The sequence below is a fragment of the Dermacentor andersoni genome, chromosome 1 (assembly GCF_023375885.2).
Source record: "Dermacentor andersoni chromosome 1, qqDerAnde1_hic_scaffold, whole genome shotgun sequence".
Classification (NCBI taxonomy): Eukaryota; Metazoa; Arthropoda; class Arachnida; order Ixodida; family Ixodidae; genus Dermacentor; species Dermacentor andersoni.
In genome coordinates, this window is record NC_092814.1 from 47,011,875 (window position 1) to 47,028,185 (window position 16,311).

The 16,311-nt window shown below is 47.7% G+C and overlaps 1 protein-coding gene across 1 annotated transcript in view; it reads right to left on the reverse strand.

Annotated features, from left to right (window-relative positions):
* LOC126543948 (1-phosphatidylinositol 4,5-bisphosphate phosphodiesterase epsilon-1-like) overlaps positions 1-16,311 on the reverse strand; it is a 212,706-nt gene that overhangs the window by 51,317 nt on the left and 145,078 nt on the right. Inside the window, exons 7-13 of the mRNA XM_072287433.1 lie at positions 15,799-16,061; positions 14,803-14,948; positions 10,686-10,938; positions 4,444-4,625; positions 2,691-3,478; positions 1,859-2,088; positions 844-1,073 (exon numbers count right to left, since the gene is read on the reverse strand). Coding sequence (XP_072143534.1) covers positions 844-1,073; positions 1,859-2,088; positions 2,691-3,478; positions 4,444-4,625; positions 10,686-10,938; positions 14,803-14,948; positions 15,799-16,061 — 2,092 coding nt within the window. The remainder of the gene's footprint in view (positions 1-843; positions 1,074-1,858; positions 2,089-2,690; positions 3,479-4,443; positions 4,626-10,685; positions 10,939-14,802; positions 14,949-15,798; positions 16,062-16,311) is intronic.

Below are 16,311 nucleotides of genomic sequence, written 5' to 3' on the forward strand. Positions count from 1 at the left end.
TAATTCTTGTCCTTGAGCTGGATTATTTGAAGAGGCGGGTATGAATAGCTCGAGAAATTGAAACATATATTAAACTAATGAACAAAAATTCACTATTTAGCTTCCGAATTAATGAATTTACGGCACATATCGAAATTTACGAATTGTGGTCGGTGAGTTTGCAATACGTATTCAATTGAAATGAATTGCCAGGATGACACCACTTCCGAGATACGTCCCAAAGTGTAGGACGAAATACATGGGCGTTCCAGTGACTTTTGTGCTTCAATGCATAAAAGAGCGTTTGGTTCAAAAAAGTAACTAGAACGACCGTGCGCTTTTACGGCGAGTCTGATGGCGCATATCTCCAAACACATGTCATTCTGGAAATTATTTCTAAGAGTGGAATACGCCTTGCAATCTCACCAGCCATAATTCGTAAATTGCTATATGTAACGTAAAGTAATTATTTAAAATATTGATTAGTGCAATATGTGATTTGGTTTCTCGTGCAAATGAAGTCCCCCTCTCTCAGTAATCCAGCTCAATGATTAGAATTACGTTATCTGCAACAGAAGATTCTTAAAAATTCGGTAAAGCTTAAAAATGATTACCCCTATACCAACTAGCCATATCGCCATCTCGTTAAGTCACACTTGACGTAGAACAACCGACGACAAGGGCAACAATCTCCAAGGAAAAAAACCTTACACATTATACGTTGATTACAAAGATTCAGCGCGGATCTTAAAGCAAGCGCTCGATGCTTGTGCATCGCAGATTCCTGGTTCAAAGTGACGAAAACTGAGTCAGGGTGTACTGCCCGCGACCAGAGGCGTACTATATTCAAGCAGTGTGGCTCACTTGTATCCCGTAGCGAGAGGCGTCGGGTGGACAAGTGGGATGCCACCTTCGGTGCGGTTGAGGTTCTCGCAGGACGAGGAACTGCGCGACACGCTAGTTCTCTGCGGGCTCGACTCCTGAGACCGAAGCTGCGGCGACGACTTGAGCGTGGCGCGGCGCTTTTTGATCGTCGGACTCTTCCTCGACGGGCCGGCGTCGTCCGTCTCCGGCAGGCACTTTGGGCCCACGTCCTGTAACACGAGCCGTGCGGTTCCGATCACATCCCGCGCACGATGTTCGCAGCGGGTACGTTTTCGTTTCAACGTTCCGGCCTCCCGGTACCGCATACCGACGACAACCGGACAGGCGAGAAAGTTTAAGCGAGTAATAATACACATAATGCAGGCATATATATATATATATATATATATTAGCCTAGCAATCCAATGCTTTCATTTGACATTGCTCAATGTTTCTTTTTTTTTTGTGTGTGTTGTTGTTTCTTTAAACATTTCAAGTGCCTCCAAGCGCCTCAACAACAAATGTTCTGTCTTGTTGACATGGTGCCTGAAGAAGTAAACACCAAAGAATAAAAATAATAATAAATATACGCGCTGTAAGATAGCCTTTTTTTTTTCTTTTCGCAGATGCCTTCACTGTGTGGTTACGGCGTTTGAATTGAATTTTCGCTCCGCGCTTCCAATCCAGGTGTTGACGCAAACCACATATCCCAGATCTCACCCAAAAAATTGTTTTGGAAGGTTCTATGCACGAGGTCTGCAAGACCAGAGCAACCATTTTGAAGTGCCAGGCTATGTGTATCTTTATGCGTGCATTGGTCAGATGTAAGTAAATAGAACTGTTATACTTGATTCATGCAATAACTACAAGAAGTATACCTACGGTATTACACACGAAATATCCCCAAAACTAGAAGTATCAGCGAAGAAAAATGTTGTCGTAGGTTTTCCAATGTATGTTCTCCCTAACCCCCTTTTGTGCAGCAATAACGACAATATGTCGGTTGGAAGTTTACCCGAACAGTTGCTAGCGATGTAGAAGACTTCTTTTTCCTCAGTTTAGTCGTACTCATTCCAAAACTCGAAGCCCTCTTGAATGCTGAGGATGTAGACTCGACTGAAGAACTGCTTCCTAGGGAATTCAGCGTCCATTTTCTTCCACCGAAGACCTGCATCAAAGACGAGGCCCAATAAGACATCCGATAGTCTCTACTAAAAAAAAAGAAAAAAAAGAGAGAGAGAGTTGAGATTTATCAGTGTCATAGTCATAGTCATACTTGCTAGCAAAACGAAAACATGGAACGCAAACACAAAATGACAGTTCTCTTGTTGTCGCAACTAATAAAAACCAAGAAAAATTAAAGAATGCACTAAAGAATACTATATCCTAGAGCGCGGAAGAGCTCCCTTTTGTTGTAGATCTGTGACTGCCTGAAAATTATTTTAGCGGCAGTTGTAGCAATATATGTGCGGTTGAGTGCGCGCGAAGGAAATAATTAAGAATTATACAAATAAGACCTGTAACTTTTCTTCTGTTTCTTGGTTGTCTTTCATTAAATAGGTGCAAAGCTTTCATATCGATGTTAGGATTTAGCATGCCCCATGAATAGGACGTCCTATGATTTCACCTATACATGAGGCGAGAAAGCTATGCCTGCTGCTGCATTTACGAAGCGCAAGCTGTTCGTAAAATTTGTCCTAATAAAATTGAACCTAAATGAACTTCCCGCTAATTTAGGCGCAGCAGAGCTCGCAAGATTCTAATGCCCTACGGGACATGTGGAGAGCGTATACGAGGCACAGTCAGACCCGTCAGCAGTGTAGGTGATACTTAGGCCAAAATTTTGCGCGTCTGCTGATAAGAACCCCGAGACTGGGCGCTTTCTGAGCGCACGAAAGAACAGCGCACCTTGATCGCCTCGGCAGGCGTCGGGCCAATGCAGCTCTGCTCGCGGAAGTACAGCTGGAGGTAGCTCTCCTTGAGCCAGTGGATGCGTCCATCGCAGAGCTGACGCTGCTGTTTGAGCATGGACACCAGCCGGCGCAGGCTGTCGTACCAAATCACGGACAGGAAGTTCGGCAGGATGAACTCCAGCACGCGGTTCTCGGACAGCCCAACGCCGAACTTGAACCGCAGCAGGTTCTGGTCGCTGAACGAGTCTTCGAGGCCGTGGCGCTTCGCCACGGCGGCGACCTCGATGGAGCTGCGGCACAACACTATCTCCTTGACGACGTTGAGGTCGAGGAAGCCCTCTTCGAGACTGGAAAGGTAGGACTCGCCCGTGTCGTACTTCTGGCTCAATCCGAGCGGCACGTTGTCCTCGATGTTGACGCTAAGCGCGTAGTCCTGCGGTCCGGAGCCCCGGAGCGCGCTCCATGCCGGCTTGCACCAGGTGATGGTGGCGTTGCTGCGCTCGAGGCGCACGTAGCAGAGCGAGGAACGCGAGCCGTCTTCCTCCCAGTGAACCATGGTGCAGCCGTGGTGCAGGATCTGTAGCTGGTGGAAGTCGACCCGGTCCACAGTGAGCGGAACCATGCTGATGTGGTGGTCGTTGGCCAGCTCCTGGATCGGAATGTAAGCCTCCGGGTCTTGCAGGTACAGGCTGTTGTCTTCCTTGCAGCTGGTCTCCTCGCGCCTGCGAGTGTGGCGACGCCTCATGGACAAAACCTTTCTCGCATCTCCCGTTGAAGGGACGGCAAAAGGTGGGAGGGATATATATAGGACACGTATTTGGAGGACATGTTTGAGAAAGAGACAGTAGCATAGCCGGAAACATTAATCGGGGGATATGCTTCCTACGTGTGGCATTCGAGTGAGGTAGAGGCAAAAATTGTGCTTACTTAGAGATAGCTGACTACGTTTCTCTCTACGTCTCTGCCGACAGAACATCGAGGACCACCTCGCCCTCCACTGCACAATGGGCTGCACAATGGGCTGCACAATGGGCTGCACAATGTGCTGGCTATTTGTACTTGCATGTTTGTTTGTTCTACAAAACAAGACGTCATGCCAATATACCATTCGCTGAACGCTCTCATATGGAGGCTTATCTAGAACAACCCTCGGCTCCTCGCCTTCCCTCCTCTCCACTCACCTCGCACGCGCAGTTGGTAATGCAAGATTCTGCAACTTCTGATAGATTACTTATTTTCGCACGAACCGTCATGCCTATATCAAATGAAGGAGCTACGCTGAGCTCATTGCAAAGAACGGAACATTTCACGTTAGTAGGTTCTCACTCCACTTGATTATTGCTTTACTGTATCAACTGACGACTTTGCGGTCAGTCCCTGGAAAGAAGTCATATGCTGACATGTCGGACCGTATGAAAAACTTGACATTCCAGCAAAGCAGGTTATTTGTAAGCCATCGATAGAGCTACAGTCGCAATATCTAAAAAAATCTTGACCTCAAAGGAACGAATTTACAGTGCGAAATGGACAAGTTGACAATTGACCACTGTTTGGTAACCGTGGTGCACTTATTAGTATACGAGAGCGTCAAGGACAAGCGAAAACAAGGTTTCTTTGTCCTTCGCGGACGTGAGAAGTGGCAACTGAAACTAAGACTGAAATAAAGAAGCAAACATACTGCGCGTACCTGACTTCCTTGCTGTTGATGGCGACCTGAGCGAGGGCGTGTTCCCTACACTTGTAGTGATGATGGAATGCTTTAATGTCGTCGAGGACACGATGTGCCTGGTGAATCTTCTCAACGTTGATGATTCCCCCCACCCCGATGCGTGTCATGAAATGATCTTCGCCGTGGAAATCGGACACAAACTGGAAAAGAAGAAAAGAAAAGGCTTAGCATGAAGCATGTAGCCTTAATAATGCTCCCGCATGCTATATAGTATCCTCGGAAAATTCGATTTCTGAATGTTGGGCTATGTGAGCTGGCCATTCTTCTGAATAAGATCGCTTTTTGTAAATATTAAATCACTTACAATGCGGACATACACAGACCGTCATGTAGTGGCCTTTTGAAGATAGTGTATCAGGGGACAATCTGACAAAGCTTCTTGCTCGTAGGTGCTGTTTGCTATTGACCGACTGTTTTCGCTAATAATATATTTGAAATCCCGATTGTTTGGCCTCTGCTATTATTCTAAGCTGTTTGTAAGGGCAAGTGCCAGTCAATAGTGATGTTGGACACATTAGCGATGGTGGCCAATCAATGACAAACAGACCTAACAAATCCAAATAACTGTGTATTCGATCCTTGATCACTCATGAGCGCGAAGACGTCTACTGAATTGATCGGATGCATAGGCGTATGCAGCGGGGAAGGGGTGGGGGGCACTTGCTCTCCAACTCTCAAAAGTGAGAGGTGGAGCCGCAAAGTATTCCATTTGCCCAGCCCTCCCTCACTTTGATAGCACGCGCTGTCGGCTGCACACTATCAAATCCACCAAAATGAAAGCCGCAACCAAGTTTTCTTTCAGAATGGAGGCCACGTAAGTAATGCTTTCTTTTATTACGCGTCCCCTGGTTGGGCAGCGGGGATTGCATTTCGTGCCTTGCCGCGAAGCACGAGACGGGCCCTGCACGCGTCCACTGCGGAGGAGAATACCACCGTGCAGACCCCGCCAAAACAAGTTTCCCGCTCGCATCAGCCCGGAGTTCTTGGGATAATCTAACCATCTCCGGAAAAAAGAAAAAGAAAGAAAGGAAACAGCTAGTCCAGATAAAGTATTATAATATTCCGGTTCATAACGGTTCACCATGCGTAACTGATAATCTGATCTGTTAATTATAAAATTAACTGCCCCTCCATTTAGATATCTATATATATTAAGAGAGGGAGAAGGGGGGGTTAGAGGGCTCCCGGCCCCCCTTGCTCGTGTTCAAACAAACCCTCGTGAATACGCGTCAGTCGGCCTCCGGTGAACGTTGATGATTGCGGTTGCTTTTTTACGTCTGTCATTTCAAACGTCCTCTAAATTGCCTGTTTCAGTTCCAGAACAAACCACTGAGCCATTTAATAATGCCAGTGCTTCGCTCGGGCACCGACACTGCCGAGCGTTGCGAGCAAGGTGACAAGTTGGCCCATGCTCCGCGACGGCTCATATCGGCGGGCATGCTCGGCCGGCGCCACACAATGGGGCCTCCGCTCGGCATCAGCGCGCGTCTCGTAACGGCACCGGGAAGCACGGCGTTTCGGCGAAGCCATAACGCGTCGCCTGCCGAGGCGGTGGGAGGAGAGGCGACGGAAGAATAGTTTACACAGCGCAGTAACGCGTCTCCCTCAACGCCGCAGCCAGCCGCGCTATGCACGTTCTGTATGCGAGACATCCACCAGCCGCGCGCGCCCACTCCCCACGGCACGGAAGCTGTGTGAGGCGCGCAAACAAGCGGGGAGATAAACAAACCTGCACGCTACTGACAGACAAAACAAACGAAGCAACGGTGTAAATACACAAGCGCATGACCAGACTAAAAAATCAGAGTTGTCAATAAACAAAACCAAACCTGTATAAAAACACGGCAATAAAAGTATAGAAAAAGAATATATAGAGGACATAAAACGCAGAATTTTCCGCGTAACAAGCAAGCAAGCAAGCAAGCAAGCAAGCAAGCTTTAATAGCCCTGAGAGCTTACAACAAAACAAACATAACAGAGTGTTGTGCACATAGAAACGAATAGTAGATAAGCAGACCGAGGGGCGCGCCAAAATTTACAAATGTATTCGAGCATAAGCGGGACGGGCGACGAAACAGAAACGGACGCACGGACAGACCAAACGGAAGCGACGGTAATTTAGCGGAGACGTCTGAAGGAACGACCGTCTCGCCGGACATTTCTGGACGATGGGCCATCGTATAGACGAAGCAGAGAAATAGTCTTATCTCACTGTACTTTTTGTTGCTTTGTTTGCGTTCGCACCTCTGCACGCCGGTCTCTCCCTGCTCTCTTTGCTTCCCCTCGCGCGCCTTGCGGCAAGCGCTATATGATCGAAAACATAGCAAACACAGTCGCGAGAACACATCGCTTTTGCACGTTGCAGCGGGCAAGCCAGCAAGTATTTTGTGCCTTAATGTCTGCCGCTATCCGCCAGCGGACGCAAGAGCCGGTGCAGGAGAAACCAAATCAGCAGAACCACACCGACGACGGCCGCAGACCGATTACCATAAAGACAATCGTGCGGCACCCGGCATTCGCGCATCATTCTGCATCGACTCCTTTTTGCCGTCATTTCCGCGCAGCCTCCAACAAAGGAGCGAGGGCTCGGAGAATGCATCCAAGTAGACGCTTTGGTGGGAGATTGTCGTCGACAGCTGCACGATGGTTACGCAGTCACTGCAATCCGCGGGCTCAGAAGAAAGACCGCGTGGAACACAAAGGGGATGGCGACAGTGAGCACGCGCGAACCGTTCGGGCCAACATTGAGACGTTCCCTGCGCTCACGCTTGCTTGTCTAAGTAATTATTCGGGACGGCTGAAACTGGCAGCACGGCTCAGGAAAACTACCGTGAACACAGTTTGCCAACAAAGGTAAATAACGAAGCACAGGGCTCACGGGGGTCGCCGAAGGCCTAAAATTGAAAGAATTCCGTCGACGCAAAGCCGGCCTGACGTGAAGATAATGGCTGTGCTCGGCCTGCGGCAACATCCTCGTATGTCATCGAACGGAGGATAAATTAGTAAAACGTGGTCTCAAGCATCCTGCTGCTAATGGACACACCGCGAGTTAAAGTATAGCCTGCGGCCTGCGGAATTGTACGTTGGCGTATGGTAGCAAAATGCTGCACGTAAACACTGCATAAAATAAAATCTATTTAACTGATGAAGTTTTACGTTCCACGCCAAGACTACGAGAAACGCCATATAGGAGAGCTCTGGATCATTTTCGACCACATGGAGTCGTATACCGTTCACTTACTCAATTCCGCGCATTGATGTTTTTGCCTGCTACCATAATTGTAATGCAGCCGCCGTGGCTGGCAATCGAATTAGCAATCTCGCACTCAGCATCATATATATATATATATATATATATATATATATATATATATATCTTTATAGGAAGGTCAAGATTTTCGTCGGCGTGCGTATGATAGCTGACACGCTGCTCTGCATAGGGAAGGGGATAAAAGGTTGCAGAGGAGAGTGAAAAAAGGGGGAAAAAAAGAAGGCCTAGTCGGAAAGCTTCAACCAAGGTTCACTTTGTGAGATATAGAAAGGCCTGAATTTTTCGCCATTGTCTCGCCCGTAAATATCATTATCTGGTTTACTCAGCAACAGAACGTCAGTAGCCGGTGAGCCACCTCTGAGGTTGGACACATTCGAGTGTTAGTCGAACAATCGCAACTGCAGGAACCACGGCCTTCCACAGAACCGTCTCTGGCAACATGCATATTGTCTCGATACACGTATAAAATGCGGCGCGTTATCAAACTAATACCAGCAAACCATTTTCGATTTCTCGTGCACGATAGCCATTATAGGGTGACAGCGAAAAGAACGCCGCGGCGATGGCCAATCTCGGATGGCACATAAAAGAGCTTGCGCAAATACGGGCTCTGGTTAGTATAGTTTTGCCACGATCAAGGGGTCCGGATCCACGAAGTAATTCGCACGATAGACCGGTTTGTAAGAATAGAGGCTGATCAACTTTGACGGCGAACATGGAATTAGCGAAGATAACCAGCCAATGGGAACGGAAAGCTTTATAGAGTCGGCCCAAGAATCCGGGCCTTATTTGTAGAGCAGTTTGTATATGCTACCCTGATTCGTAAGAAGAAATGCCTTGGACTGGAAAAAAAAAAAGACAGCTCACAGGAAGGAAAATCTTCGTGAGTTCGGCTCCAAGATTCACAAAACCGTTTGTATGCATAACAGTGGGCACCGTCCAAATGTGATAGAGGACGGGCTCATATATGAAGGAGCTATAACCACGTGGCCGAAGGAAACGCTCTGTGAATCCAGCCTCGTTACCGAGCCGAATGTGCATTCGTAACAACGTTCCGTTACCCTCGCGCGCAGATGCTTTTAGCAGAGCGTCGCGTTCCACTCCGCTAACATTTGACGCGCTGATAGCACTGCGAGAAACTGCGTAGATTTCACGTGTTTTCATATAAGCGCGTGCTGCTGGGACGCGAACGATGCGGTATCGCCTCGACGGCAAAATAACCAGGAAGCCACCCTCATGCTCCGCTCAATCGGATTTACAGATAGGAGCGAGGGAATTGAGCGCTCCACGCCTCGCTGCCGGTACGATCGAGCGTAGTGCGCCTGCGTATACTACATGTAGCGCTCTGGCAAAGCGCTCGCGTGCATTTCGCTAGCATACGCCGGTCTGAGCGAAGCGGGCCACAAGCGCTCAGCTAAATCCCTCCGCTCATTTCACGGGTGGAACACGGCGCGAGCGGTGATGACGCAGCGCATCGAGTCGGCTGCAAGTGTCGCGTCGCGCGTGGGAAGCTGCGGCTGCAAACGAGACGAGCTCCTTGTTTCCGCGCGCGCTTTCCGAGTGACGCATCGCAGGGTTTACGAGCTGCGGCCATGTCGCGCGCAGTTCCCGTTCGATTTTGAGTCGGCAGGTCTCGAGACACTCGCGCCACTCGTACACAATGGCGATCAGCGCGGTAGAGAGAGACCCTCATTAGTAGTGAGAGGGTCTTCTATAATACAGATTACTCAGTACCTACAGTGTATACGCCACCTGAATCCACGCACAGGCTCCTCAAAACGATCTAAACGTAAAGGGTATATTTGCTGCTTCGAGAGCCTTCGGAATTTAGGCATTCACAAGTCTTCGAAAGCATCGGTAGTATATGCGGGCTAAAATTAAAGCAGTTATTGCTTTATTTATTTCGCGCTTTTCGCGGTTTTTTGCTTCTCATTGCCGTTAGATACTTAGCGCTTTGGCACGATTTAGTTGCCCGCCATTATGTTCGTAATTTCTAGACGATTTGTGTTCTTTTTTTTACTAGATGTAACTTGTTCTCTATGAGAACGCTTCTCGTTCCTTCTCCTAATTTATTTACTATAGCAAGGTATAATTTCAACCGAATTTCCGCATCATTTCGGGACGGATTGATTGGACAAGAGTGAAAAATGGGCGAGTAGGTATGGAAGCATGGCTAAATTCAGAGCGCGAGCTACTAGGGCACAGGTTAAGGCACAAGAAAAGTCAGGACAACAATTCTTTTTAAGCACAAAGTTCAAAGAACAATAGAAGTGGTTGAGACCCACGAGATAAATAAAAGGGGGGGGGGGGGCAGGGTGTGTCAGTCATGCTTTTATTGCGCTTCATGACACTGAAATGCCTTTTCTAGATGCGAGTTAACATGTGTGAGTTTCTTTTTTTCGCCGTGCTAACACCGACTAATAGTAATCGTTTTCTTGTTTTCTTGTCTTTTTAATATCTTTCTCTCTCTTTTTATGACGTTTGATAAAGTAGGGCACGTCCAGTTTATAAAATCTTTAACGTTTGGAATAAAACTTTCAGTTGCAAGTAGCGCCGTGTCCCGTATTTTCTTGCCCCTCAGTCAGTGTCCTAGTAGTTCGCGCTCTGAATTTGGGATTGACTGGTTACCCGGACCGTTGTGATGTCGGAAACCAGACACATTCACTTGCTTCGTCGTTTGCACTGAGCTGACATCGATCTTTAGGTGGAGATATGTCCGGCTTGCTCCCGAAACACTTAGCACGTGCGCGGTTGAGCGCGGTTTACAAACATTAATTCATCCCTGAGTATACATTTTGAACAGGCTTCACTTTCAGCACGTCCCTGCTATCCTTAAACGTTGAGAGAAAAAATAAAGCAGCAGCACTTTCCCGGCTGCATGCGCGTACACAGTGTCGATAAACAAAGAAAGGAAGTCAAGCGCACTTGCCTCGATTTTCTTGGCTTTTTCCGAGGGCAACACGACGAGGCTGGGCATGCCTTGGAGAATGGCGCGCAGGTCTCGAAGGAACGTGCCGAAGAAGGGAATGACCTTGGAGTGCGGGATGTTGAGCGCCCTCTCCACGGCAGCCCGGTACTCTTCAGAAGGCTCCGGATTCAGCAAAGCCTGGCTGAGGAACTCCAGCACCGGAAGCTGGTCCTTGTCGGACAGCGACAGCCAGAAGGGCTTCAGCTTCTCGGACCTGCGCGGGCCACACTCGCTGCTGCTGGTCAGCCCTCAAAAGAATCCCCCCCGCGCTTGTTACGTAACGCGCGTGACGTAAGCGGGCGTGGGCAAACGCGTGTGCCCCTTTGTACAAACAAAATAGAGAGAGAGAGATCTCATGCGTTGTCTGGCTTCGCTCTTGAGTGTCCAGTTACCTCCTGCTCGCTGGCCAAGGTTCGAACAGAAATGAAGTAGGTGCTTTTTTTTTCTTTTGTAACTGCGGCAGGCGCGTTTATTTTTTAGAACGAAAACAGAAAGGCAAGCTAAAAATGCTCTTCCTTTCGCCAGAGGAGCCCGTAAGAGTGCAGCGGCTCCTATCACGAGCTGCGATTTATGTGCTTCTGGACTGAAGTACTCGACGCTTGTGAACATATGTTTCGTCATGTATTGTGGCAAAACAACGTCGAAATTGCCAAAGAAAGAGTGGTAGGCTGCACGGGCGTCGACAACTAAACGTGTATTCATTCCTTTCCCGCGGCGCAAACTGTACAGGAGCTGGAGGAACAAAAATTAAGGCAGTGCGCGCGACTAAAGAGGATGAAAAAAGAGCACTTGACCTGTCGCCACCTTAGTCCAGTGTGTGCTAAAACTTTCACCACTTGTTTGCGAAATGACAGGTTGCCTATAGTACCTGAATCAAACACATCATAGCTTCGTGCACGGCTGTATGATTTTACACAGTCGATATCGGCGACCGTAGGACCGTATACCGTTGGAGGCGGAGTACAAGAACGCCGGTGTATATATAGATTTTCGTGCATACCCGGCAGTGTGTATATATATATATATATATATATATATATATATATATATAGCGTCTTTTATAGGACAAATGTTGCTTTAATCATCATTAATGGTTAAATCACAGTTGATACCAGAGAGAGAGAGAGAGAGAGAGAGAGAGAGAGAGAAAAGGATGCATAGAAAGGCAGGGAAGTTAACCAGAGGCAGTTCCGGTTGGCTACCCTGTACGGGGGGAAGGGTGAAGGGGGATAAAAAGAGAAAGAGAGCGGAAGGGGGAGATAGAAGGAAATAGAGACGAGCACGACCAAACCGCGTACACTACAAAGCGGTAGGAGGCGGCGTTCTTACAGTCTATCGTGAAGCCCCACAGGCCGCAGGAACCTTAATAACACTAGTAAGACCTTTAGCGTGGGTGTTCTGAGGGAGTACTGACCTAAAGCTTTGAATTCTGATAGTGGACGATTATCCAACTGGTCCAGTACTCTGCGCAGCACTTGTCTCTGGGCAAGTGCTGCGCAGTACTTCAATCGCGGGCAGACACAGATAATATGTGCGAGAGTCTCATCGATATTGCCATGTGGCGCACGTGGGGCTGTTGGCCATTCCAACAAGGAAAGCATACGAGTTCGTAAATGCAACGCCTAACCACAGACGATACAGCATGGTCTGTTCACGTCGTGGTAGCCCAGGCAGGAGGTGCATCCGTATGTCCGGAGACAAGAAACGCAAACGGCACATGGTGAAAGCGTTCGAGTCCCACAGAGGCAAAGTACATTCAAGGGACATCAGTCGGAACCCAGCTGCAGCGTCTGTTCGCGAAAGTGGAATCAAGACACGTTGACCACTTTCATGTGCCTCTAACGCCAGGCGCCTCTAACCAGCTGGGTAGATAACATCGTCAGCCTCACACGTAAGATATAGAACCATTCTTCGCACTGCGCAGCCAGTTTATGTGCAAATGATTAACGAATGGAAGCAAACATTCAGTCGTAAGCGCATCGTTCTCGTAAAAAGAGAAAGCGAGGTACTCAAATATCGCACAAAGTTAGCATCGAACCCCATGGTCGGCGGAGTATATAGCCACTCAAATGTTGGAAAGAATCGAGAGCAGTGCGAGTTGGTACATATTTGGAAGGCTAGAAGCAGCGCAAGAAAGGACGACAGACGGTAAAGGACAACACAGGCGCTGACTCGCAAATAAATTTTTATTAGGAAAAATCATTATGTATATATAAAAGAACACGCAGGTGCCAGGCAATGCAAGAAAATGAAAATAAAAGAAGAACTCCGCATCTTACTTTGGTCCCTGTCTTCCATTCTCATTTCTTTCTCTCTCTCTCTCTAACTTCGTGTACATGAACTCGACGCGAGCGGGTCGGGTCAGAAGTGCCCGATGCGACCGCCTGCAATTACATGCATCAAGCGAATCGGGCCAGTAAACCCAGCCCTTGCAGGTGCTTCACTCTACTTCCGGGACGCTAAATTGTTTTTATTGGTCACGCTCAGCGCGCATAATTCGATTGAGATTCTAGTTGATTTGCCACGAACAGTTTAGATATGGAAAGAAGTGGACGCAACGGGAAAATTATGAAGAGAATCTACTCATGTGCTTCAGTCTAGACTAACATTCAGTGCTGTATTGGCGACATTTTGTTTATAGCCTATGGATATTATTGTGCGCGTGGGCGCTTCCTCTGGTTCACCCTGTTGCGTCTATCTTTTTCTACTTCAATTGCCTCCAAAGATACATCTTGCAACCACTACGCCACATGTCGGATGAGTGACATCTTCCTAAAATCAATTGGATGTGCGTGAATTCGGCCGACTCGGCACCATAGCCAGCATGAAGGTGTTTTAAGTGACTTAAGACGCCAAATGATAAATTTCAACAAATACTGCCATTGACACAGCACACTGCAAATAGGTTAAGCTGAAAATGGAAGGCAAATGCTTCAGGAAAATTCGGAGACGCCTGCCTAAATTGAAAACGACATGGAAAGGGGAATGGGCGCTAACACGCCAAACGCCTCAATTTAGCCCGGGTACGAGAAAAGCATGAGAAATTAAACAGAGAACAAAAAACAGTTATAGGGAGGGCAGTCCACCAGGGGCAATTTTTGGCGCATTCCAACAGGAGACAATAGGTCGAAGCCTTTTTGCGGCCTTCTGGTCACAGCGCCAACTGCGCTACGTGAATTGCCCGCCCACCACGCGCTGTTTCATGCTAGCATGATAACTTTCAATATGCTAGAATGAGCGGGGCCCGCATTCAAAAAAATGTTCTCACACTACAGTTGGTAATTCGTACGAGCATGTTCCATCCAGCATTGATGTTGAACAAATCATTAGCGAAGGCGGTCGGCCCACGGGAAACAGCACTTACAGATGGAGCTTGTTGTCAATTTGGCCGCAGGGGCCGCATTCACAAAGCTGTGACTATTGGCTGGTTTTGGTCTTTACGAAGTTAACTAGCGTAAGAACTTGTTGTGGATACAGACCCAGGGCCCGTATTCACAAGCCTTTCCTTTCGTAAGTGCTCTTTGCCACTGGCCAGCCGCCTTAATTCACTAATTATATGACCAACATCAGTATTGGCTCAACATTTCTCGTACGAACAATTCTAGCGTAAAATGTTTTTTGTGAATACGGGCCCAGGGCCTATATTTACAAAAAAAAAAAGAACTTACGCTGGGAATTTTCGTAAGAGAAAATTCTAGCCAATCCTGATGCTGGACATACCATTAGCAAGGGCGGGCAGCCCATGGCAATTAAGCACTTACGAACGAAATCTTTTGTCAATTCGCCCCCAAATGATCAGTGACAGGACTGCGTGATCTTTGGAGGCAATAGCCGTGCTCACTAGGCAATTAACGCCATGAACGATTTGAAGCAGGAAGTAGGTACTGCTCATCTCATGTTGTTATTTTCATCGCGAGCCTGTGTGCCGCCTATTATGATTTTTTCCTTTTTTTTTATTGTGAGACACATTATTCAGTGACAAGGCTACAAGTTATGTCATTTCAGTTGTACAGTGACTACAGTGCGAAAACTAGTGACCTGCAGGTGTATTCCGGAAAAGATTCACGAAGTTACTTACTTTAGTCCAGCCAGGACTTCCATCGCCGTGTTGAAGTTTCCAATGTTCCAACAGCACATGGCGATTCGCAGAATGCACGACAGTACAGCTTTGCGGTCTTCGTGCGTCGGTTGCGATATGATGATGTGCGTCACCCATGAACTCACCTGCGATGGAAAAAGAACAAAGAAAAAAAGAAAAAAAAAGAAAGGAAACGCTTGAGAGCCCAGTAGCCCCGTATGGGTGTGCTAATCATTCAAGTTTCAATGAATAAAACTAATAAATACTGCACTGAGGCAAAAGAGTATTACGAAAGAGAAATAAGGACACGGCTTCACGAAGGGTGCGCAGTTGTTCACGAATTGTGGTATACAAGAAGTGTCGGAGAAATGTTGGCGCTACAAACGCTCAGCTTCAATTTTTCACCACTTTTGTCATTTGCGAGCCCAGAAAGGTTAATTAATTATATCCTAGAAACCCGGGCTCGTATTGACAAAAGGCTTTTGCGCTAGAATTCTTCGTAAGATAACATTTGAGACAATCCTGATGCTGGACATATAATTAGAGAAGGCGGCCATCCAGTGGTAAAGAGCACTCACGAACGAAAACCTCTGCGAATTCGGTCTTTGATAGCGGCTATTGTAACTATCAAACTGCAATCAAAGAATGAAGTCAAGGGAGGGGCGTACATAGATCAAGCGCGCGATCTCCTGCTTAACCGCAAACGAAGGAGTAAGAAAAAAAATTCCGACAACACAGGAGAAAACTCACAATCTCAAACTCCGCACTGTCAAATCGCTTCTGCCTTTTGCGTGTCCTTTAAAACGGCTCTAGCGTACAACCTATTTTGCGAACATTGGCCATTGGACGCTAGAATGGTTTGTAAGAATAGGTGGCGGCCAATCGTGAGAGAGAACATATAGTTGTTAGTGGCATGACGGCCACGTCCAGCGTATACGATAATACTGCACCGTGTATCAGCGGCGTGCACAGGGTCGCAAAATATGCAGGGCTTACTTCATTGAAGCGCTTGATCAGTGTCTGCACGGTCCGGTCTTTGTCGCCCGCGTTCAAGGTGGCCGCCTTTCCGCTAAGGTCGACGGTCACTTGGCGAATGTAGTGGACGGGGCTGACACTGTAGAAGAGCTCGTACTCGACATCGGTAAGCCGCACAGCCACCTCTTCGGGAAAATGCAGCAGGCCTTGCAGCCTTTCCAGCTCTTCCTTGTAGATGGTGGCTCGCTCCAGACCGTGCACCGAAACCATGTTGCGGTGGCTTTCTGCGGTGGGGGCACACAGACTGCTCGTCACAACGCGTGGAAGAATACCGAAACGACCGAGGCTAACGGTTTTTTTCGTCGTAACGCTCTTTTTAAAATGTGACGCTGTCGTATGAAGAGATAGGAGGTGCCACCTCAAAGCTGCGGACACACTCAAAAGAATAACACTGCAAGATGGGATAACCACACAGGCACACAGCGGAGGCACAGTTAACACAAACAGAGCAGAATGATTGAGACATTGTGAAAG